Below are 26,184 nucleotides of genomic sequence, written 5' to 3'. Positions count from 1 at the left end.
AACTCCTAGATTTTTTTTTTAAAGCATAAGCCTCCACACAACCTTAAAGGTATAGAGGATTATCTTTTATTTCCAGGTGGATCATCCAAATAATTGGTCTTCCTAACTGTCAATCATTCTGGTGATATGTTTACGTAAGGCCGTCCTACGTGTTCGCTCCGTTAGCTATCTTTTTCTGTGCATGTGTACTTTCAGGCGTATATGTGGTGAGCTACGGTTTCAGCCGGTCATTGAAGCTCACCTTTCTCGCCGCCGTTCTTTGAAAATGACCAAGAGTCATTAGAGAAAAAGTGTCTATGAAGTGTATGAGAAGAAAAGAGAGGCCTATGAAGAGGCAGATATATACCGGAATGCACAAAGAGCACTTCTTGCAAAGCATTATGGGATATCATGTTACAGCGGCCCGCTGTCGCCACAGGATGCTGCTACCGGACAGCGGCCACTAATAAAAAAGATGGCGCAGGCACCGCGCAGTGGCGGAGGAGTTACGTGACCAACTGGGATTAAAAAGGAGTGATAATCAGTCCGAATGGAAAGTTAACTTAGTTGGCTATAATGTCCACTATATAGTCCCAGCTCTATATAGTGATTGGTGGATTTAGGGGTTAGGGCAGACGTTCCGACACAGTAAGCCCATATGAGCTATAAGAAAAGCAATGTTTAAACAGCGTGAGGAGAAATGGGCTTTTGCATGCTCTTGCACAAGTTTAATAGGCATTCCCGGATACAGTTGTGCAGGTGCATTTTTTTTTTTTTTTTAAGTGGAGAGAACGGGTCTTTTCAAAAATTCACCAAAATCCTCCACAATACCTTTAAGCATGTCATGTCAATGCCAAAATCATGTTTTCCTTAAACGTTTTCTTTCTTCTCCTTACTCACTCTTAGAACGCTGTGGCTACAGCTGTCACAAGAAATAACTAGACTGATAAGTTAGCAACTAAACCTTAAACATTTAGATTTTGTACTTTTGGAATTGTTCCACCCTGCTGACATGTTACCAAAACAAGCGGATGCTTTGTGCCACAATAGTTTAAAACAGCTGAGAAATTTCCTATTTTCAAAGTTCAAAGAAGTGAGTTTAAACCATTGATATTTTGGAAAATCCTTGTAATCTGATTGCAGACTGCTTTGACAGACATTTGTTTAATATTTGGTCGAAGAAAATTCTTCCCTATTACATATTTACCTTAATCTGTTGGGGGAATAAAAAAAAAAGTGTAAGCGATAAGTTTCAGCCATTTAGTAACATTGCAGATTTTGCAGACTGAATAGCTGTATACATCTGGTTAGCTTTAGAAAAGTTGTAGAGACCTTCACTCAGTGGATTTCAATAGATGAACAGCTAATATTAAACCTTAAATTACCAAGGATAATTCAAAGTGTCAAATGTAAGTTTGTCAAGCACTCTGTCTCTGGAGATATTAATGCCTCAGTATTCCAGCATATTTAGAACTGCCTGCTTACAACTGTGTTGGGAAAGTGTTCGGATCGTCTGTCAGAATATGACAGTGCTCTAGTTACTTAACAAAAATACCCCTAAAGTCTCAAATTATTATTTTTATATTGACAGACTTGTTGTGCAGCATCAGTATCTGCTCTTAATAAATGGGCTTCGTAAGAATGATAAGAAATTTGTATAAACATTCAAGAATTCATAAAAAGAAACAGTTAAGAAGATTTTCGGAACAATTTCAACAATTCTTGGAAGAGTTGAAGCTCTTATACCTGCAATGTTTGGGCTGACATAATATTAAGTTCTATGAAAAACAAAAAGAATTTGATGACAATGAAGTTCATATCTATATGTAGGTGGAGGAAAGTTAGGTGCTGTCCGTTTCTGTAAAGCAATTGTTCAAAAAAGCCACAGGATCAGGACATCCCCTTTATTATTAAAACAACAATTCTACTGAACGAGTCAAAAAAGAGAAATTTACTCTGACAAAAAGAACAAATCTACTTCCACAGGGATGTAGATAAATGAGCACAAGTCAGTGAGAACTCAGAATTTTTAGTCATAGTAAACCTTTTTGTTTGAAACCAAGGTATGAAAAAAAATCAACCCTTTTTCTGTGTAATTGAAAGGGCCTTAAGATACTATTTGCTTTTAATTACTGCTCATAAAGTAAAATAAAATTGCACACTTTTTGTTTTCTTTGGGTTCTCAGGGAAAGCATTGTCCCTAGTCTCATTCAATTCAATTGTGTGTCTCACCATATAGTAATGAAAATGCACAGCTTACTTTCCTTACGCCTTATGCTCTTTTATAATGACTACAGAAACGTCCTTAGATTTCTTTACCAATTGATTGTCATGTAATTTAAACCACGCAATTTAATAAGCATATATTGTGCTTCTATCAGTCTTATGTTATTACAATAAAATTACAATAAAAAATTTAAGTTTTTAAAAATAACTAGCATTGTACTAGTTGTGTTTTCCTTGTGAAGGTTGAAGATCCCTGCCATGTTAGTTTCTGTATTTCCTTTGTAGCACATTCCATCACCACTAAAAACTTAAATAATAACTGTAAACAAGAACTTCATTTATTACTGTAGCTTTACCATCAAACTAGTCATCATTGTTTATTGATCAGCTTGTCAACAATAAGTGAAAAGCCTCAAATTGTTTTGGCAGTGTTAGAAAACTAAACCGACCTTTCCTATTCTGTGTGTTTAGTAGCTGTCATACAGAGTGAGGCTTAATTATGCAATGATTTATTGTACATTGACATTGGATTCTTTTTTTATGCATGTTAACATAGTTTGATGACTGTGATCTGAGTGTTCAATTTATCAAACCTTTGCTTTCTTTCAAAGTTTGACTGCTCTTTCATTAATCCCTCACGATTGTTGGTCTATGTCCAGGCAACTTTGTCAAAATTAAAGCCATGTGTAACTATTTGGTGTTCCATGGGCACATTTGCAACCTAACCTCCTTCTAAGAAGGTGAATTAATTTATATGCTGATGAAATTGTGCCTCCCTCTGGCTTAAGAGTCCCCAAATGTTACCTAAAAGAGAAGTAATCAGCCCAGCTGTTTGTGCCGCTGTAGCAGCAGAGATCTCAGGGAGTATTCGTGGAGAGAGCTCTGTGGGAACTGCATGAATTATTAATGAGTCCTGATGCAGATTTATCTTTGACCTCCAGGCCACCTGGGTACAAACACACACATGCATATCAACACACTCATACGTACACGCAATAAATCAGTGTTTGCCTCTGTTGGATCAGAAATGTAGAGTTTGTAGTTTTTTTCCCATCAAATTGATGTTCAATTACAGTCTGTGCAATCCATTAGCCATCAGTAACACCAGGTGCAGCCAGTAAAAGGATTTCAATTGTTCTATCAGTTAGGTCTCTTGTAATAGTCCAGCACTGATGCATTTAGCAAGTTACTGCACATACCTACAGTATATAGTTGGTCTAAACTACATATAAATACATACTGTACATATAACATTTTTTATTAGCCTTTGCAATTCCCGTTTTGATGATTTAATCTTGGTTCTGACATTCAATATCCTTGTATGTAGTGTCCTTTCAAAATCTCATGTTGTGTGAAGAAATTGATGGAAATACATGTAAACTGATCCTTGGCCTGGTGTCTCCTCCTTTAATGCATTCCTTCAAAATTCTGGCTCAAAGGCGATACTTTCTTAGCAGGTCAGCCTGCCACATGTACTTCCTCTCAGGAAACCTCTCTGGGATCTTGATGTTGCGGAAATCTTGAATACACTTTTCCAGCTCCTCCTCAACCGTCAGCTTTTCTTTAGCAGGCCGTTTCTTAGATCCACTGGTGTCCCGCGAGCTGGCTGTAAGAGTGCGCAGTAAGTCACTCTTCCGTCGCTGGTCAGATTGCTGAATCATGCTAACTGGGCCTTTCTTCTGCGGTCTGTCCAGGGTCTGCACTTTGGCATGAGGGTGCGACTGACGACTGACTGGACCACAGACAACAGTTCCCTGGGGAGAGCTGGCCTCTGACTGGCTCTCCGAGCTGGACGTTGAAAGCTCATTAAAGGAAGTACCACTCTCGCCTTCGCCATCGCCCTTGTGGTTCTTGCAGCAGCAGTCGCATGGTGGGGATGACCAGCGTGATGGACCACCTGTGGAAATAAGACAGGCAAAATATGAGCTTATATTACAGTCCATAAAGAGTTTCCTTTACCAGCTTCTTCTTTATTTGTAAACCAATCTGCATCAAGAAAAAGCTCAACAAAAGGAAAAAGGACACAAATCATTCAGACAGTAAAAAGAAAGAAAGTACAAACTCAAAGGGAAGACAGACTGTCAGACAGTGAGTGCCAAATAGCTGACACTTAGAACAAAGTGTAATGACATCAAGAACAACAGGTTTTCTACCACTCTAATCCTAAAACTTCAGGGTAAATATTTGACAATACTGTATTGTTCAATGCTAGGCCCACTTACATCCATGCTGTCACAACAGACATCAAAGCTTTAATGAAAATAGAAAATTTAAGTTCAACCCACTTATGTAGAATGCACTGAAAAAATTTCTTTTACCCCTGGCTCGGTCAACAAAACATTTCTGTGGTCTCATTCATAAAACTTTACATGGAATCCATACTAAAATTGCACGTACGCCAAACACTAGAATATTGAATACCCAAAAACAAAACAAAACATTTGTCCTTTATAGATCACAGCAGTCCCTAAAAGTGTGCGTTCTTGTCCCTCCTCATGCCAACATTTAACCATAAATGCTAAATACAACGAACTGCATAAATGTCATTGTGTATTCAGATGAGCCAGCTGATTCATCTCATTTAAAGGTTACCAATAGAAATTGACTGAATTATTTTCTTCCTTAAAGTGGCTTCAAGCAGAGATCTAATTAATGGTTAATTAGATTTAACACCAATTTGCACTGGAAAGAGCTTAAATTAATTAAAAAAAAAATAGCGAAGAAGAAGCACACCTATCTAAAGACATGGCAGGGCAAGTTCATTTGTACAGCACAATTCAGTGCAAAGATAAAAGTGCTGGACATAATTTAAACCCGTAAAATCGAAGGAAAGTAAAAGCAATGATAAAAACATGATAAAGCAGGTAGTAAAGCAAATAAAACAAAATAAAACTGATAATACCTTTGGTAACAATTTAACTTTCAGAGTTTAAACTATTTTTGTGAATATTCAGGAATATATTTTGAATTAAAAATCTACCAATGTTTTTTTATTGATATTTTCTTGTATCTCTAAAGAACTGTAAGCCCAGCTACCTCCCCTTTTTTCTACATCTGAGTTGCAGTATGTGTACCGACGATTTCTTGTTTAACTCCTGTGATGATTAGATATAGCTTGAGTCTGACGGTTCTGTCTCTCCAATGCTGGGACAAATTAACCCCATAGATCTGAATGCAATGCTCTATGGAGTCATATCAGCCAATAAGTAATCATCATTCTGGCAAAGGAAACAATGCATGCCCTCTAATTTTACCCACTTAAGAAGGGCATACACTGAATGACAGATATACACCTTTTTGCTATTTGTGAAAAAAAATCTTTGAGAATATTTTGGATCAGGTTCAGCTTCATTTTGTGTTCTGGGTCAAGTAGTATACAGGGGTAATAAGGATTAGCCTCTCAAGACCACCTCCTGATCAGGAGTCGTACAGTCAGATGTAAATCAAAGTTTTTTGATATTCAGTCGGCCATCATAAGCATATTCTGTGGAGTTGCGAGCATCTACAAGCCGATTCACCTCAACCTTGTGTTCTGCACAGGTGCAAACAATTGAATTCTTCTTTTTCTCTGACTTTACTTCAGGACAGACAAGTCCGAGTCTGACGTGTGTTTTTGGACATACAGCGTGATCTACCATCAGGCCGTAGAGTGCAAGAACAGATATTGTGAGCTGTGAACTTTAACCCTGCGGTTTCATTGTACAGTTTGCACTATAGCTGAGTACAAATGAAAATATCGTATAGTGTTTGCCCGCCATTACAAAGTCTAAACACTCAGATGTGCATCATTACATTTTTTTTTTTTCAAGCTTTACTGACCTACAGCACTCAGTGATATAAGAGAGCACTGTGGCTCCCACTGACCAGCCAGAAAGGATTTGGGTTCCTCTGTGATAATGACACTTGGGCATTTGCCCAGCAGCTTTAATCTCAGTCAATAATGGAACTAAACCAGCTGTAGATTTAGCATCAAGAGAAAGCATTTGCCTAGCTTAAGACGTAAAGGCGTTGCACTGCCTAAAAGGTTGAGACACCATGGCTGCACCACACCTCTCACTACAGGAAACAGCCATTTATTTTTCATGCTAACCTCCTGAATAATTGAGGGGTATCTGTTGCTGATGGACTCTTTGCTGTTTAGTGAGGAGAGATCAAAACAGGGCAAACACCCTCCATGTTACAACCTATGATTGTAAGAACTGCTTTGCTTCATCTTCATTTCCACACATTCAAGGGCTGACAGATTTTGGTTCCTAGCAACTTCTACTAATTGGGTATCAAAGTAACCAACCTTTATGTTTTCCCTTATATTTGCTGATTAATTAAATCATTTTAGAATAAAAAAAAAATGTCTAGTTTTTTTTCCTTTCCATTGAAGGGCCTTGTAAATAAATGTATTGACTGAACTGTGTAATAGACAAATACTTACTGCTCTTAGTCTTACTCAAAATAGCCAATATATTTTATAAGTACCTTAATGAGTATAAAAACATGGATTTAGTGGACAGCTGGACAATGAGTCACTCTCTCACACACATGCACCCTCCTGCACAGTACTGCTTTCTGTGTTCAAAGTAAACCTCAATCATCAAAGCCCCTGACAGAAATGGAACACAACCCCCTTTTTCAGCCATATCAGTGCTGAATCTTTTTAATTACCATTGGCATTTACACATCTCAGCTCCTGCAGAAACAAACACACTTACTGTGCACACTTTCATACAGAGGGGCCCAATCTGTTACCCCCTACGGCGCTACAATGTTTACAGGGGAGGCATCAGGCTTTGACAGCACCTCTGGTCAAAGTGAAATTTTGCTATAATTAAAACATCATAAAATATAGTGGAATAATAAATATATATTTTCTCTGTGGATAAAAACCCTCTAAAACATTTTTCATTTTAAAGAGCGGATGAATCGATTATCTGTTTAATTGTTACCACACTAAGGCTTTCAAGTAATAACATTTTAGAACTAAAATTTAAAGGACATAAAGCAACCAAACTAATAAGAATACTGTGTTTCATTTTGACATCTCACCGCAGGTTAAAGCAGGAATCAGAGAATATAAAGTTAGAGTATTTTAGGTAATGGAGGAGCACGAATCAATAATCACTGTTGCTGTAATTAGGACTTTATAAATGTGCTTCATAGCCACCACCAAGCTATGGTTGACAAGTGTCTCTCTTTTGGAGTTCTGTTTCTCACATCCCCACTCTGTCCAGATAGAGCTCACTCCAAATGCGGAAACAACAAAAATACAACATGCTTGATATCAAATGACACTACCTTGGCAGGTAAACGGCACAAATAAAGATGACGAGCTTCTCATAGATTGTTTGAGATATTATGAATAAAGTTCCAAAAAATGATTGCAATATATTTCTAGCCATGATGTAATTGTTTAAAACAATGGTTTTAATAGCTTAACATACCTACCAAAAAGAAGGATATAAATGATGAAATTCATTTTAAGGTGGTGCAAGGAAGTTATAAATACAATTTGCTATAGCAGCGCCATATAGAACAGTTAAATTGCGTGTTTGTAACAGAAACTGCCACCTTTGCAAACATTCACCCTCTATCATGAGAACAACAAGTGGATAAAAGAGAACATAAAGCAGTGGAAGCAACTGAGATCGATAACACAATCAGTTAGAGTGAAATTTGCAGCCACACGCTCTTTTGAAAATGCATGATCCATGTTTGAAACAATGCAATCATCCAGGTCCAAGATACAGAATGATGTTGATGGGGGTCTCCTTCAAGGCTGTGCTTAGGAACACATGAGTTAATTTACGCCGCTCTGAGGGGACAGTGAGTCCCCTGATCGATGAGATGCAGGCACATAACCAGTGGTTTGAAAAATGGCCCCAGTCCCTTGAGAATCAGCTTGAAGACAATCAGCTTGTCGACATAAAATGAATCCTGTGGCAAACGCTGTTATAACAAATTTTTCAAAGTGCCTTGTTGAGTGTGCGAGTCTGTGCAGCCTTGTGTCTATTCATTTGATATATGATTTTGTGATTACACTCTGGCAGTTAGTAATTATATCCACCTCCTTCTACTTCTTTGTATGACATGCCACATTAATTAAATTTACAGTGAACAGCCATAGCCTTTGCAGTGTTACTTGGAAATAGGAAGGATCTAAAGTTGTACATTTGACCACTTCTTATTTCTCTGACATCGGGGGGGATTAAAACACCTTTATGTAGCTACTGTAAAAACTAACACTGATAACTACGATCTGTGAAATAAGTGAATGGCGTTTTTGTAATTTTACAGTAGTATCCTAATTAGGTTCACAAAAGGGGAGAACTACATACATGGTGTTGATGGGTGAGTCAAAGCACACTGACTAATGGAAGTGGTGATTTTTTCACCACTAAATGAAGTGAAAAATGAAATTGTACAGGTGCTGGTCATAAAATTAGAATATCATGAAAAAGTAGATTGATTTCAGTAATTCCATTTAAAAAGTGAAACTTGTATATTATATTCATACATTACATACAAACTCATATATTTCAGATGTTTATTTTGTTTAATTTTGATGATTACAAATGACAACAAATGAAAATCTCAAATTCATCATATCAGAAAATTAGAATATTGTGAAAAGGTTCAAAATTGATGGCCCCTGGTGCCACACTCTAATCAGCTAATTAACTCAAACCACCTGCAAAAGCCTTTAAATGGTCTTTCAGTCTAGTTCTATAGGCTACACAATCATGGGGAAGACTGCTGACTTGACAGTTGTCCAAAAGACGACCATCGACACCTTGCACAAGGAGGGCAAGACACAAAAGGTCATCGCTAAAGAGGCTGGCTGTTCACAGAGCTCAGTGTCCAAGCACATTAATAGAGAGGCGAAGGGAAGGAAAAGATGTGGTCGAAAAAAGTGTACAAGCAAGAGAGATAACCGCACCCTGGAGAGGATTGTGAAACAAAACCCATTCAAAAATGTGGGGGAGATTCACAAAGAGTGGACTGCAGCTGGAGTGAGTGCTTCAAGAACCACCACACACAGACGTATGAAAGACATGGGTTTCTGCTGTCGCATTCCTTGTGTCAAGCCACTCTTGAACCACAGACAGCGTCAGAAGCGTCTAAAGAGAAACAGGACTGGACTGCTGGTGAGTGGTCCAAAGTCATGTTCTCTGATGAAAGTAAATTTTGCATTTCCTTTGGAAATCAAGGTCCCAGAGTCTTGGGGAAAAGAAGAGAGGCACTTCATCCACGTTGCTTGAAGTCCAGTGTAAAGTTTCCACAGTCAGTGATGGTTTGGGGTGCCATGTCATCTGCTGGTGTTGGTCCATTGTGTTTTCTGAGGTCCAGGGTCAACGCAGCCACATACCAGGAAGTTTTAGAGCACTTCATGCTTCCTGCAGCTGACCAACTTTTTGGAGATGCAGATTTCATTTTCCAACAGGACTTGGCACCTGCACACAGTGCCAAAGCTACCAGTACCTGGTTGAAGGACCATGGTATCCCTGTTCTTAATTGGCCAGCAAACTCTCCTGACCATAACCCCATAGAAAATCTATGGGGTATTGTGAAGAAGAAGATGCAATACACCAGACCCAACAATTCAGAAGAGCTAAAAGCCACTATTAGAGCAACCTGGGCTATCATAACACCTGAGCAGTGCCACAGACTGATCGACTCCATGCCACGCCGCATTGCTGCAGTAATACAGGCCAAAGGAGGCCCAACTAAATACTGAGTGCTGTACATGCTCATACTTTTCATGTTCATACTTTTCAGTTGGCCAACATTTCTATAAATCCTTTGTTTTTATTGGTCTTCAGTAATATTCTAATTTTCTGATATGATGAATTTGAGATTTTCATTTGTTGTCATTTGTAATCATCAAAATTAAACAAAATAAACATCTGAAATATATGAGTTTGTATGTAATGTATGAATATAATATACAAGTTTCACTTTTTAAATGGAATTACTGAAATCAATCTACTTTTTCATGATATTCTAATTTTATGACCAGCACCTGTAAATGTGTAGTTGAGCATTTCCTCATTGGTTTCAACAATGAATGGTTTCATTGTCAGGCTAAGAGAGGCAGAAATTATTTTGCTTATGCTTTACTTTTCTTGTTTCCTATGCAGCTGCCTTCTTTAAATGATTATATAACTTAAAAGATATTATCTTGCATGGCAAATTGAAATGACTATCTCTGTTAATTAGGCAAATAATGAACTGACTGAGGCTTCAAATGTTAGATTAACTTTAAACATTCCGTATAGTGCTAAAATTTATTACCATTAAAGCTGCAGTCTGTAACACTGAGAAGAGAGCAGACTTCGACTGAAAATTTGAAGAAAAACAGGTTTCACGCCACTCCCCCACCCTCTCTGCTTCACTCATGCCCCACCTCCAAGCTCCACCCCTCTCACAGCACCTGCGCGGCTACCATGCGACCAGAAGCGTCCAAGCAGCGTACGCGGCATGGAGTGTGAACCGGTAAGAGCGATAACACTCACCTCCAAGCAGCTAAATATAAGATGCTGGTTATACCGAAGTTTGCCGTGCAGTAAGGGCAGTTTCTCTTTCGCTGGTGGCTGTCGCTCCGCCATGACTTCCACGCGCGTCCTCCTGACTGCGGCAGCCGGGCGCTGCGGCAGGTTAAGCGGTGAGGGGGGGGGAGCTGTGATTGACACTCCATCAGACGCTCCTCTGGCTGTGATTGGTTGTTTTGACTCGTCCCGAAATATTCTTTCCAGATTGAAATACAGGCAGTATGCGGGACCAATTGAAGCAGTTTTTTTCACAGGTTACATATCACATGTACTGCTGTCTGGGCATAGGGACAGTTTTAGCCAATATGACAAAAAAGTGATATTTAAAAACTTACAGACTTCAGCTTTAATGGATTCATCTTATTTTTAACAACCTTGAGAAACCGATCTTTACTTTGGATTTAAAATACTCAAATTGTTCCAAAATTTTCAAAAGACACGTTTTGAGTGTGTGCTTTAGGCTCCATTTACACTGCCCTGTTGAAACTATGCCAAGAACTGTCCGAGCAGAAAATAAATGTTGAGTGTAATTGGAACACAACTGAACAAGACCATGCCAGATAACTAAATCTAGTACTAGTTCAGCAGTAGGGGTCTGCACATTCCATTTGTTCAGTTCTCTGAGAACAAAGAGCTCATGAGCATACCGCGTCATCTGCTATTTACAGTCAGTGGACTCATTTCGTGGGTTTTCTGGAGTTTCTGGCTTTGCAATTCACAGATCTCTTCTCCTGTTTACAACACACAATTCTTCTCATGATATATTAATTAACTAATTTCAGACAATTTTTGATAAACAACAAAGATTGAAACAACCAAATGTACACAAAAGAGACTAATTAATATCAATTAAACCAAAAACCAATTTCCAAACTAACAAAATTTACATAAATATAAGCAATAGTGGCATCAATAGGGAGTGATGAGACCTGGGAAGATGCCGAGAGCGAGACTCTCATTGAAATTTGGGCAGAGGACGCTATCAAGTCACATAGGTTCCTGAATGGGCCCCGCCATTTCTGTTTGCCTAATTCTCGCCTTGAGAGCTGTGTTATCGTGGAACACCAATAGGAGGCAAAGAACTGTGCTAGCTATTGCTATTTTTTGGCTAATGCTGTGAATAACTGCTGCTGTCAACACTTTATAAAAAAAGTTTGAAATGCTCTGTTTCTGCTAATCAGAAAGAAGTTGGTCATTTTATTAAATAAGTTAATAATAGCATATATAGAATAAAAATAACTGCTGTGTTGTTTTTAGATAAAAAAAATAATTCTTTATTCATAACGCTTTAAAAGAAAAATTAGGTTAACAATAAGGGGTTTTGCAGTAGAATGGATGAGAATGATTTAAAAAGTTTGTATATGTGGACATTGCTTTTAGCATCCCACAGTGGCCAGTTGTGGGCCTAATAACTTATTTTTTATTTATAAATGACTTGAGCTATGTTTGTTAATGACTATAACTTGCAACAACTACAGTGTCTTTAATCATCAAGCAGTTTTAAATGTCTATTAAAACAATAGCAAATATCGACATTTATGAAGCGATTTCTTATAAACATTAAATTTATTACTTTTATACACAGAGTCTAACAGACAGGGTATGTACTCGTAGTCAACAGTAATTTCACGGGTCTACCAGATAAAGAAATTAATATTAACATTGTAACATACACATAAAGAATACATAATACTATTTCACATCAAACTGTCCAACACTGAGATGAACTTCTTGCAATTTGGGGTGACAAGCAACAGTTTTTATAACTACACCATTCTGGAGATTTAAACTTGTTGATTCGTTTTTACCATCAATAAGGTCAAAAACAAGATGCATGAAGAAAACCTTTATTATTCAATTTAAACCAGAACTATTTGCATAAAGCTGAAAAAAAGGTACTGAATTAAAGGTATTTGCTATAAGCCTTTAATATAGCTCCTAATCGTCCAATGTGGAGGTGGGACTAATGAAAATAATATAAAAAAATAAACCCTTAATTAAACAAAAGGGGCTTGCATGGGATTGTTTTACACAACACATCAAAATTTGAGAAAATTACTTATTTATTCCTTAAGCTTGAGGATGGCCAAGAAAAAATCTATAATTTTAAACAAATGTTGCATAATTTACCATAGGTAAATATTTTAAAAGTAAAAGTAAAATTATTCTGGTTTCATCATTATATATGTGGGTTTGTTGGTTCTTACAGTACTTATACAGTAGGCCTTCATATGCCACAGGTCATGTCAAAGTGTTGCATGCACACTCTAATGTGAGAGCACAGTCATTTTTGCCTTCAAGGTCAGTTTATAACACATTTGAGAGTTACTGTTTAAGAATGGAGAGAAATACATATATGTGCATGCACACACAAGGCCAATAACAGTGTTATTGGTTATCTAGCTTGTGCATTGGCAGGGCTTTGTGTAAAGATGTGTTTTAAAGCACATATAAAATGAAAGCGCGTTTGCAAACTATTATCTATAATATTGTACAGAAAGAGGGAAGCTGGTGTCAGGTGGCCGCTCCATTCTTGTCATTAGAGGTGCCAGACTGTCGGCCATGCCTCTTGCCTGCATCATTCAGTGTGAGTGTTCCTGCCTTATATTTGTCTGTGTGAAATGCATGGTATGTGTAGCAGTAGAGTTGTGCGGTCTCTGTGTTGGGTCTTTTCCAGGCAGGTGGGCAGAAGGTCTGATTGAAGTCTAATGAGTGTTGCATGCTATTAGCCACACACACAAACCTGCCACAGCTCCCGTCAGCCGCTACAGGCACTGATGTATTGATCTCAGCAAGAACCTCTACAAGTCTTGTCAGCTGTGGACAGCAAAGCCAATTCACAGCAGTCTGAAAAGTAAATGAAATGAATAAACTTAACAATAAATACATTGTTAAATCTAATCTTGTGTTATTATTGAAATTCATTTATAATGCACTCTCATTAGCAATTAGTTGGTCTGCCGTTAGTTGTCAAATCTTTGTGTTTTTTCTGTTTTTTTTTGACTCGACTAGTAGTTTGGACTTGCCTTTGCCTCTTTTGCCTCTGACACCTAGAGATTTTATTTGACTGAATTAAAACATTACTGATTTAAATTTTGAGTCTTGGGTTTGAGTCCTCTATTCCTGTGTCCAAGACACTTTCTGCTCACAGCCCTTAACATCTACAAAACATTGAAGTTATCTTGTGTATTTTCCTTTCGTACATATTGACAAAGTATTTTTCTTTACATGAATTGAAATGAATTGGACATTGTTTGTCTTGCCTAATTATAAAGAACTTAGGAGTTGACCTCAATATGTTGGTTTTTTTCAAGGAAAATACATATTTGGGTTTACCGCTACATCAAGCTGTAGTCAAAGGGGAGAGTTATCCAAAAGGTGTTTTACTTAAATAATAAAAATTTCCTCTATGTTTTTTACCTTTCCTTTCCTCTTGCAGTGCTTCTCTTCTCCCGGTATTGATAGGTTAGAACATTAGTGCCTCTGTATGGACGATTGCCCCCTGATTGATTTCTGTCATAAAGCCTTTCTGCACTCAGAGGCTGTTTAGTGGAGATAAATGATCTCGGCAAAACAAAATCTTAACTCTGCTGTTTGGGTCTGTGTCCTTACTTAGTTTCCAATATCTTCTTCTTTTTTCTTAATGTTTATTGAATGTTTCTGTTGCTTCTCAGGGACTTTTCTGGGTACTGTGTTGTTATAATACACATTTTTTTTCATTTAAGAGAGGCAAGTAGTTTATTGGTGACAAAATCTTTTGCAGATTGCCAGAAAACTATGTGAATGGATAAACATAGTAACTGTCAGATGCCTGACAATAATTACCTCTAACAAGGAGGTTATGTTAGTATGTGTGTATTTGTCTGTCCGTGTACAGGAAAACTTGAAAAGTTATGGACGGATTTTACATTCTTGTCAGAGGCGCACCTTATACCAAGGAACAATCTATTACATTTTGGTGATAATCCAGATTATAATCTGGATACAGGGATTTTTTTATTTTTCTCTAGGACTGTGAGATAGGGAAAGCCTCAGCATTGGTATTTTAATGAAGACAAAAGCACAAGAAAAGGGAATGTTTTTGGTCTGTTTGCAGGATCATTGGTATCTTATGAACGGATTTTATGGAAAATTTTACAAGATACGTGCCTAACACCAAGGAGCAATTCAATAAGTTTGGTAATGATCCAGATGGATATCATATGTTTTGAGTCCTAATTGGGGCGAAACTTACTGCTTGGCGGGTGTCTGCTCTCTCTGAGTACTTTTCTAGTCATACCTAGTTTGATTAACCCTAAAAACAAATATTAGGTCACTTGCAGGCAGAAGATTACAAGAGAAAAATCTAAAATGACAACAAAGCATTTGTTGCAATATTTTTTAATTCTATAAACGCAAACATTTAAGTGCTTTTAACATTTATTTCTTATTAAAAATTCATTAAAATGTACGAAACAAAGACGCTGCCAAAATATTTTAAGCTCCTTTTATTAAGCTAAGAAGTTTAATAAAAGAAAAACCTTAGAGGTATTTTATAAAACGGTGTTATTCCGTAAGCCAGTCTTAGATGCCCATGTCTGTGAGATATTTTATTAAAATACCCTCGACATAATAATGTTCTGAATAAACTTGGTCTCTGTGAACTTCTTAATATCTTTTTTTCCTTCATTGTCTGCTACGTCTTTGCATCAAAACAGTTTATTGTGCTGAAATGGCCATTAGCTCTCCCTATAAGGCCACAGTAGTAGATTTTGTCCAACTGTCTTAATTCAGGCACATTTAAATTTCCATACCATGGTCAGTCAGAATTCTAATCTGCTCTGGGGTGCCTTATTTTTGTGTTTACCGCACCTAGTTTGTCATTTCAAATCACTGTCATGTCACCATGACCGTCACTGTGGCAATGCATAAACCAATCATTTCAGATAAGCTGACTTAGGTAAATATGAATCACGGTGTTAACATGGATTTTGTGATTGGTTCTAAAAATACTTTTTAGCAAAAACAAAATATTTCATGATAAAGAATAGGAGGAGAGTAAGCTAGAGCAGGAAATGCAACAGGACCTTGGTGTCAGCTGATTAAAGAACTTGAAGCTGTGCATTTCATGGTTTTAATGCAATTGTGGTGTTTTATACTATGTTGTGCATTTAAATTATGCAATGCACAGCTTAGTTATTTAATCCTTACTTATATAAATGTGTTTCCCACCATTTTGTTCTGCTCAAAACCATAACACCTATTTTTCTCAGTTTATTGTTAGAGTTGCTTGTGAAAACACTCCTATAGTCCTTATGAGCATGCAGGTACTGTAAGTGTTGAGCCAAAACAGTTCACACTAAAGTCACATATGGGCAACATTTTAAATGTAATGGAGACGACCACAAAAAAAAAATCAGTTTCCAGAAAAAGTTTAATTTGAACATTGAAAGCTGCTACTTTGTTGAATCCAGCACCAGGCGGCACCGTAAGTGACAGAGCGGATATTAGCACAAATATATTTGGCACAAATAGATGGTGCTATCAAAAATTTAAACAAGTTATAGGGCGACTTATCAGAAATAATTTTATATAATACAATGTAGACATAGTCAGAGGTGACCAGTCAATTTATAGAGATTTAGGATGAGAGAGTTGAAGTTTTAAGAAGATATCTTAGAGCACCCCAGTTTAATTGTATATTTTAATGATAAATGTTCATGCGTTTAGTAGACACTTTTATCCAAAGTGACTTACAAAGTAGACACACTGTTAAAGTTATCATTAATATGACACTGTTAATTTAATCATGTTCTGGATAAATACATGTTAGATCTATTTATTTCATTTTGCAGTTTTATTTACATATTTACATATATTTTGTACAAGTACATCTATATTTTCTATATGTACTTACTTCCTCCAGTTCTCTAAGGGATCATATAACAATGAATTTGAAAACCATCTCATTACACCCCAATTGATGCGGCATGAACCCCTGTTCTACAGTAGGGTTGATTTACTTGGCTGCCTCAAATTGGACCTCAGCTCGCCCACAGACAACTAACTCTTCCCAAGATGCTTTTCATTGTTCTGGCAAACTTTGCAAGTAGTGTAAAGTCTAAATTTTTTGAAATGTAAGTGATGATAGGACGTCATCATTTGACATTTTTGTTTATCAAGTTCTAAGAAATAACCATCTTGCCAAGGCACAAAGCCAGCATACAAATTCACAGGATTCAGAAACCTCCAATAGCTCCTATTTCTGCATAATATGTCACAAATATCTTATGTTTAAAAAGAAACAAAAACATCTGCTTGGTACAGCTACAGTTAATCAACTATAATCTGGGTTTTTTTCAGGAAACAGAAAACTAAATGAGTACAAGGTATTCCTGTCACAAACACTGTTATGTAACCCACGTTCACCCGAGAACACTTGCAAAAAAATGCCCAAATGTGAGCTTCCTTCCTACTTTAACAAATACTACATGCCTCTCTCTGCTCTATGTTTGCTCTATTAGCATTACTAGAGTGATCTAAAAAGAATTAAAACCAAGTATTTCTGACAGTTAGGGAATTTACATAAATATTTCATCCATTTATTGCACACATTTAAATGCACAATGTTTTCATGTTATAGGAGTTAACAGATATTCCAAAAGACAAATAAACAGAAGGCTATATTGGGGGAAAAGGATAACACATCATAGATGAGAAACATAAAGAGAATGGAACATTTGTTATAAAAGTCTTCCTCTGAAACAACATGTATTACCTGCATTAAGGGGCAAAAAGGATTTTTATTCAAGCAGGTAAGCACATAAAACAATGCAATAAAGCCTTGTGAGTAGAAAGAGAATCAAGCATGCAGGACACAAAGGAAGTGTCTCTTTTATGAAATTCAAACAACTGCATTTTATATTGTAGGAAAGATTAATAATTCAGAAATACAGTTAAAACAAATAAAAAAAAGTTGTGATTCTTCCTTCTTGTATCTTTCATCAATTGCTCTTCCAACTATGAACATGCTAATAAGAAGAGACATTCTAAAGAAGGTAGAATTTTATTTGAGAGTTGACTTCTTTGCCCAGAACTCCATTCCAGCGTCACAGACACTTTAATCAATAGCTGATCAACCAAGCTCATCTTCTCAAAGCTAAATAGTTGGCAGAAAAGATGTAAAGCAGTCTCTATATCTGACAAGCATATGTCAGAATGAAGGGTCCTTTGGTAAGATGCTAAATCACTGCCAAATCTACTTATTAGTTCCACTGACCTCTCCTAGTAGCATTGCATAAATAAATAAACAAAATACTCAAGTATATTCAAATACTTTCTAGGCATAGTGACATTTTTCTTATTGTCAAATTCTTCATATATAAAATTATATATGTACATATATGTAAAATCTAGGTGTAAAAACATTAAAAAAAACTGCACATAATGTGTTGGATGTCGTAGCAAAGAAAAGTGAGAAAAAAAATGTAATCTGAATGAGAAGACTCCCATTTTTTCTCTCTGAGACAAAGCTGGAGCTGACATGATGTCTTAGTTTTTCTCTCTGTCCTTTGTTTGCGTCTGTGTGTTTCTGAGCTAAATAGAATTGATTTTGTTGTGCTAATACAGATCATGACCTAGATAATATTTTTCTCTCAGAAAACAGTAGTACAGAAAGTTTGTCATTTACAGCTGATTTTCTTCAGTGCTACATAACAAGGTCAGCCAAGGGGAGAATCAAACCTTATTGTCATTTTAGATATTACAGCATATACACTGATAATCAGGTACATCAATTTAAAACTCTACTAGTGTGTAAAACATCTAAAGAGTAATAACATTGTAAAAACATTGAATCAACTTTCTTTCAGATACTAGCTCTACATTAATACACCACTACAATGCTAGCTTTGAAAATCTAATTTCTCTAAAATATGACATGCGTTGATTGAACAAGATCACAGGGCAAAAAAAGCAACTGGTATTGGTTTCCAAAGGGTCAAGGCATACAGTCGACCAGAACTGACTGGGAACATGATTCCCTATAATGTCTAAAACCCAGCCAGTGCCTAAAGGTCCAGGGATCTTTTTTCTGCAACACAGTCACAATCTAAACATACGCTTTTGTTTCTGCTGTTTTAGGTTTTTTTCAGATTAAATACAAAAGAAGTAGCAAAAACATGCTAATCACACCTTTATGTTTAAATGCTGAGTCGTGTAAAATATGTATAGATCTGAAAGGGGATTTTGTCTTACCGAGTTAGATGTTGATGCATGATTCAAAAAAAGCTATTTTCAAAAAAAATATCCACAATCGCCAACTGCATAGCATAAGCTCATATCTTCAGTACTTTTTTGGCTCTTGATAAATAAACAGAAACACTTTTTTTTCAGATCCAGTTACACGTAGTCATATAACTTCAAGTTGTTATATTTTAGTTCAATTAATTTTACCACTTAGTTGATAAATATATTTATAATCTATTTCAAATCATCCATCCATCTTCCTCCGCTTATCCGGGGTCGGGTCGCGGGGGCAGCAGCTTAAGAAGGGAGGCCCAACCTTCCCTCTCCCCAGCCACTTCTTCTAGCCCCTCAGGAGGAACCCCAAGGCGTTCCCAGGCCAGCCAAGAAACATAGTCTCTCCAGCGTGCCCTGGGTCTTCCCCGGGGCCTCCCCCCGGTGGGACGTGCCCAGAACACCTCACCAGGGAGGCGTCCAGGAGGTATCTTAACCAGATGCCCGAGCCACCTCAACTGGCTCCTCTCGACGTGGAGGAGCAGCGGCTCTACTCCGAGTCCCTCCCGGATGACCAAACTTCTTACCCTATCTCTGAGGGAGAGCCCAGCCACCCTACGGAGAAAACCCATTTCGGCCGCTTGTATCCGGGATCTCGTTCTTTCGGTGATGACCCAGAGTTCATGACCGTAGATGACGGTAGGAACGTAGATCGACCAGTAAATCGAGAGCTTTGCTTTTTGACTTAGCTCTCTCTTCAACACGACGGACCGGTACAGCGCCCGCTCGGACCGGTACAGCGCCCGCTCGGACCGGTACAGCGCCTGCTCGGACCGGTACAGCGCCCGCTCGGACCGGTACAGCGCCCGCTTGACCGGTCCAGCGCCCGCTCGGACCGGTACAGCACTCGCTATTTGAAATCAACATAGTCAATTTAGGTAACATAGACCTTACATTCAGGGTCCTAAAGATTATTTGTGTGAAATAGGAAAAGAAAGACTGATTAGCAGTTCATAATCCTGAATCAGATGCTAGAGGTGCAGCTGCTTAATATTTAAGCCATAATGTTTTGGTTGTGTTGCTCCTATTGATATAGATGATTAACCTTTGACCAGTTCAGCAGGTGCTTGAAACTATTATATAATTTGAAACCCATGGTTAAAGTCCTCTTTTTAAGAATCTAAGAAAATGCTTTTTAGAAAATCAGCTTAAGCTGTTTTAGAGAGCTAATTCTATTTGATAGTCTTGTGGAAAGAAAAAAATCTTGTACATAATTTTTGCAGATAAGAATTCGACCATGTTGCAAAAGTAACCCTTGAGATCAGTGCTTGCAATGGAAGATGCTAGAACGGCTTAATGAGAGAATGAATGAGTTATCCAGTTGATAATAAAAAGATGAAACAATGGAATGGGTACATCTCACCAAGTGGAAATGTTTGGAGTTTTGGAGTTTAACCAGGCCAATGGAGGTGGCTGCCCAAGTAGAGAGCCAGGTTGTGTGGAAGCCAAAGAAGTGTTGACAAGCCATGTGGGAAGCAGGGCCCGCTGAAGTTGGCCAACAGTGATGAGAAACAAGCAAAGCTGCTGACATAAGGAACAGCCCGAGGAGCGGCGGTGGAAGCCCTTGGAGAAAGTGCTGCAAGCTGTAAGGCTCAAACACAGGAGAAGGGCAGTCTCTGTGTTGTCTAGCATAAGGATCTGTGAATTGGAGGTCCGTTTTCTGGAGGAGCAGATACACTATGCAGAGAGAAATTGAACTGAACAGGAACAGGACCTGGGTCAGTAATTTTACATCTAGCATAGGGAGAAGAGGGATCAGGGAATGCTGCCAAGCTGGCACTTCTAAAACATTGAGGAGACAGAACGGCTGGAGGAAGAATGAACCCAGAGGAGTCATAACAGTCATAATCGAAAATGTTGAGGAGTGTACCAGTGAATGAAATGTGCAGCTTGGTCGGGAGGCAAATGAGACCACAAAGAAGTGGCCTAAAAAGGAATGAAGAGCAGAAGAAAATTGGCTGACATTGTAGTCCAGATTTGCAGGTTTGGCAGTCTTAGAGTAAAAAAAAAATTGCCCAGGCTCCATTAGTGTTATATTTTTGTTTTGAGATTTTAGATATTTCTCCTGTAATCTTCTGCCTACCAGTGACCTAATATTTGTTTTTAGGGTTAATCAAACTAGATATAACTAGAAAGGCACTTGGAGAGCACAGACATCCACTAAGCAGCAAATTTTGCCCCAAATTGGGACTCAAACCATACAATCTGGATCATAACCACACTTTATTGAATTGCTCCGTGGTGTGAAATACACCTCTGCTAAAAATTAATAAAATTCCAATTGATCCTGCAAACAGACCAGCAAAGTTCCCTTTTCTTGTGCTTTCGCCTTTAATAAAATACCATGCTGAGGCTTTCCTTATCTCACAATCCTAGAGAATTGTGTATCCAGATTATAATCTGGATTATCACCAAAAGTAATAGATTGTTCCTTAGTATGAGGTGCATCTCTGATAATAATGTAAAATCCATCCATAATGTTTCCAATTATCCTGTACACAGACAGACAAATACACACAAAAACTCTCCTAAAAACATAACCTCATTGGGGGAGGCATCTGACAGTGACTATTTTTTACAAATTCAAATAGTTTTCAGGCAATCTGCAAAAGATTGCGTCACCAATAACCTACTTGCATCTCTTAAATGAAATAAACTTTGTATTATAACTTTGGATCAAGATCAAAAGGATTTAGGCCCATACATTTCTTTATGGGGCGCTTGTACTGCAAAGACTACCAGTATTTGAACAGTGTAATTAAGAATTTATTAATGAAGTCTCATCAATAGGGTTCAATAACTGGGGAAGAGGCTGAAAGAATAATTCACCAGGAGGAAGCCATTACTCCAGAAGAAAGAGTTAAGAAACACTACAGTTTGCAAAAATACAGACAGGGACAAGAGAACAAATTTTTAGATACATGTGTTGTCGTCTGACGAAACTACAATCAAACTGCTTGGCAAAAATGACTTTGTTACATTTGCAAGCAGAAGGGGGGGCTTTCAATCATCCAATCTGTAAAATATGGGGTGACAGTCTGATTGTTTAGGGGTTGTTTTTCAGGGTCCAGTGCACATCCCAAAATGCTGTAGACACATCATTAGAAAAGACCATCAGTGGGAAAAAAGAAAGTTGAAGATTAAGTGCAAACACTTAACCAAAGTTTAGTTTGGGAACAGGTTACCACATATTAACAAAGATATATATATATATATATATATATATATGTAAACTTCTGATTTTCAGGAAAGTAATAAAAGTAATCAAGTGATTACTCATTATTTGGCCAATTTAGAAAATTCTGTCAATGCATAGCTAACCTAAGACAGAACAGGTTGATTTAGATATTATCTCTGACATTGGGAAAAAAAAGGTTGTCTTTTTTTATATAATACAAATTCACCGGTCTGGTTTCCACTGCATGAATTTGTTGAACGTACAGTGTGTTGTTTCAGATACACTCCTATTTTTGTTTGGAAGTATTTTCTGGTTTTCCTGAAGGCTTTTATTAATAGGTAAAAATGGTGATTTTCAGCTATATTTGCTGTAACAGCATTAATCATATAAAAATAATTAGTTGTATGGTGCTTCTAATTCAAGGGGTGGAACAAGTACATTACAACATCTTTTTTCTAAAGGCATTGTATAAATTTTATTTACAGCTCCAATTAACAATACTGCAAACAAAAACTATTGTTTTTTTTCTCCCAGGTTCCATGCTATCAGTTGGTAGCACTAGTGGTTTGCAGTGAAAAGGTCCTTTAATTTTGATAATGGCCTAGGGTCTTTCAGCAAGGTGTTTGCATGACCATGTTCATGCATATGTTCTCTCCAGGCAATAATGCTTCATTCCACAGTCAAAAATGTTGAGTGTTAATTAGACTCTCTAAACTGCCCTTAGGGGTTAGTATGCGTTACCTTGTGGAGCAATGTGGCTATATGGCCAGATGCCCAGGAATATACAACATTGTGGGGACTTATGGCTCCTTTTATTGAACGACTGGTCCTTCCTCATGTGGAAAGGTTTTCTTATTGGGTCGGGGTGTAGGTTTAGGACTTTAGATGTGTATTGTTTAGGTTAGGTTTGTGTTTATATGGTAATGGGATAGGGTTGGTGTGAGGGTCTGGGTTAGGCCATAAAAAATGAATGGAAGTCAATAGAAAGTTCCCATGATCACAAAACACAACATGTGTGTGTGCATGCAGTAGACTGGTGACCTGTCCAGCCTATACCTCACCTCTCACCCAGTGATTGTCAGAGATACTGTAGTTGGATGACCTAGTTTGACAAGCAAGTAGAAAAATATTTACTGTATGGACTTCAGCACTGCGTTACCCAAACCTCAGACATAGTATCCTCAACCAAAGGCTCACCCAGTTCACAGTGCTGGCCTCTACCAGTCAGTATATAACAGCTGCAGGTGATCATCATCTCCTACACAGTCCGTATTGGCCTCTCCCAGGGAAGTGTTATCTCAACACTTCACTTCTCTCATACAGAAATGACTGCTATTCAACAGACCTGTTTGTAACACTAATTAATTTTGCTGATGACCTTATCATTGGTCAGATCCTGAAAATGACAGGTTTGCATACAGACAGATTGTGAATAGGTGGGTCCACTGATAGGAATAACCTAGAGCCAAACCTACTCAAGACTGTGGGATTAAGCGTGACTTCCAGAGAAGATCCACCACACTGGGTTACCTCATTATCAATTTCTCTTTTCTAGGAACTCTCCTTTTCCTGGGACCAGATAGTTCTTACACAAAGATTGTTCATAATAAGCCCCCCAGAGGCTGTGGGTTCTGATGCAAACAAGCACAACATTCTAGAAAAGCCATTGCTTTTAGTGCTTTCTGTGTCAGTCTGTTTCGTTGAGGTGTTTCCCATGCACAAAACAAAATAGGTCCAAACTGCAGCTAACAATTATGTCTAAAGAAAGTATCAGTTGGAGTTGACCTTCCCTCTAGGACACGTACCGACCTAGGGTCAGTTAAAGGGCAGCCAACATTTCTGCAGACCTCCTATACACACACACAGTTCAGATTTTTACCTTATGCTTTTGCTCCTCTTCTTTTCTTTTTTTTTTTTTTGCAAAACCTGACAACAGAGAATCTCTTCTCCCAGACTGTCCCTGTAATTAACACAAAGACTACTTTACAGACTGAATAATCAGCTATTCCGTTTTGAAACAAAATTAGTGTATTGCGTTATAGTACCGTAAGTCACATTTATTTTTAATTTTTTGAATGCTGTGCAAATACTCAGACATGTTTATGCTCTTCCTGTTTAAAAGTGTTTATATTCAGACTTCAGGTCACACAATCTTGGCCAGTAAAGCTGGTTCTTAACTGAACAGCTTGATAAAACTAGACATGAAATACCAAGAAAAAACGTTTTGAGGATGTGGTCCTTTCACAACAGAACAGTCCAGAATGTTTTATGAAAAACATGCAAAACAAGATGCCAGTCATCAAACGTTTTTATTACTGTAAGCCTAAAAAGTATGCTGCAAGATATGTAATACTACAGTATATGCTAAATATTTCCATCTAAATTGCAAACTGTAAAAGTGTTTCGTCAAAGTTAAATGGACACCATCAGAAAAAACAAATGTGGCATGCACATTGATCCAAAGAAATGAACTATAAAAGAAAATTACAAGTTTAATATATATTCACTGTAGAATGAGCATGCTTGTAAACATAATGAAACATGCTGATGGAACGAGTCTACTCAAGCATACCACAGACTGCAGCTGTCTCTGTTTACTACAAATCCCAGGAGGTAAATTTTTTGCTGGATGAACATACCAGGACACTGGCTGTTTTTTTTTTCTTTTTCAATTACATCAAATTGTTAATTAAGTTACCCATCTTTTACGTTAAAATTAAACAAATATCTAAAGGAAGAAATCTATTTAAGCAAAAGATTTTAAATATAAATCCAACCTATTTTTCTTCTGTGCTAATTTAGGCAAAACTATCCTTGTATCTTCAATTTTTTTCTTTTTTTTTCTCTGCACACCATTATTAGGATTAAATTGCTACCATTAAATTTGTTAACCTCTTTACTATAAGACTACTTCTATTTGAATAATTCACAGTCTGGGCAGTGATTTCCCCTGAGGGCTGTGCAAGCAATGTTCTCAAGTGCTTGTCCGGCAGCGGTGTTGTCCATCTTGGGGTTTGGATGTACGAAGATGATGTAACTGTGCGGAGAGTTGATCTGTCATGAGCAATCACTAATGACAAATCACAGATGGAATACACAACTGGCTCAGTTTGTAGATTGCAAAGACACTCACAACATAACAATGAATTACAAGAGGAGAGTACAATGACAAAGAAAGCATAACAAATATGAACTCGTTTGGATAAAAAAAGTTCCAGATTTGGATATTCAGAGAACTTAATGGTTATACCAAAAAGTAAAAGGGCAGTTGATCAGATCTTGCAAAACTGTTCTTTTTTTTAGTTTTATTTCATGTGTAATCATGTTCTGTATAAGAAGAAAATGCTATTCTAAATCAAATGGCCACATTTAGCCTGGTTCTGCTTGAGCTTTCTTGCTGCTAAAAGTTGTTTCTCTGCGCTGCCTAGATTGCAGCATAGTCGACACAATGCAAGCAAGACACCAAATGCTTATTCAGGAAGAGCAGATCCTGCAAAGTCAGTGACTAAAAGCAATCAGCTGGGTTCCTTTGGAAAGAAAATGTTAAATTAATCTGACCGAATGATCTCATTAAATAGTCTCTGTAAAGCGGCTTCAGATGACACGTGTTGTTAACTGGTGACAATACAAATAAATACATATGAACTAAGTTGGATTGTCCCAAAGTATACTACAACTGTACTAATTCATACAGCAACTATTAACTTGGTATTTTATAGATACAGTATATCTGAATGATAAAAGTCTCAATTTATTCTATTCTTTAACTCAAGCCACAATATTGAGCACATAGGGGCAAACAAAATTAACGAGGAGAACTGCTTAACATGACAATAACTTTTGCATATACAGGATGGTTATTTATTGAGCTTTATTATTTATATTCCTTTAACCGTTTTGCATTTCGGAATGGCCACAGTTGAGTAACGTGTGCAGCAAGGGAGAAGAATTAACGTTTCCTTCAAAATCCCTATCACCTGT

The 26,184-nt window shown here is 37.5% G+C and overlaps 1 protein-coding gene across 1 annotated transcript in view; it reads right to left on the bottom strand.

The window, feature by feature from the left end:
* Nucleotides 1-1,901: 1,901 nt before the first annotated feature.
* kctd16b (potassium channel tetramerization domain containing 16b) overlaps nt 1,902-26,184 on the bottom strand; it is a 130,230-nt gene continuing 105,947 nt past the window's right edge. Inside the window, exon 2 of the mRNA XM_038292047.1 lies at nt 1,902-4,102. Within this exon, the coding sequence (XP_038147975.1) occupies nt 3,639-4,102 (464 nt within the window). The 3' untranslated portion in view covers nt 1,902-3,638. The remainder of the gene's footprint in view (nt 4,103-26,184) is intronic.

The sequence above is a fragment of the Cyprinodon tularosa genome, unplaced genomic scaffold (assembly GCF_016077235.1).
Source record: "Cyprinodon tularosa strain WSP-4 unplaced genomic scaffold, ASM1607723v1 ctg307, whole genome shotgun sequence".
NCBI classification, from domain to species: Eukaryota; Metazoa; Chordata; class Actinopteri; order Cyprinodontiformes; family Cyprinodontidae; genus Cyprinodon; species Cyprinodon tularosa.
Note: the sequence above shows the minus strand (reverse complement) of the source record. Positions and strands in the feature narration are given on the sequence as shown.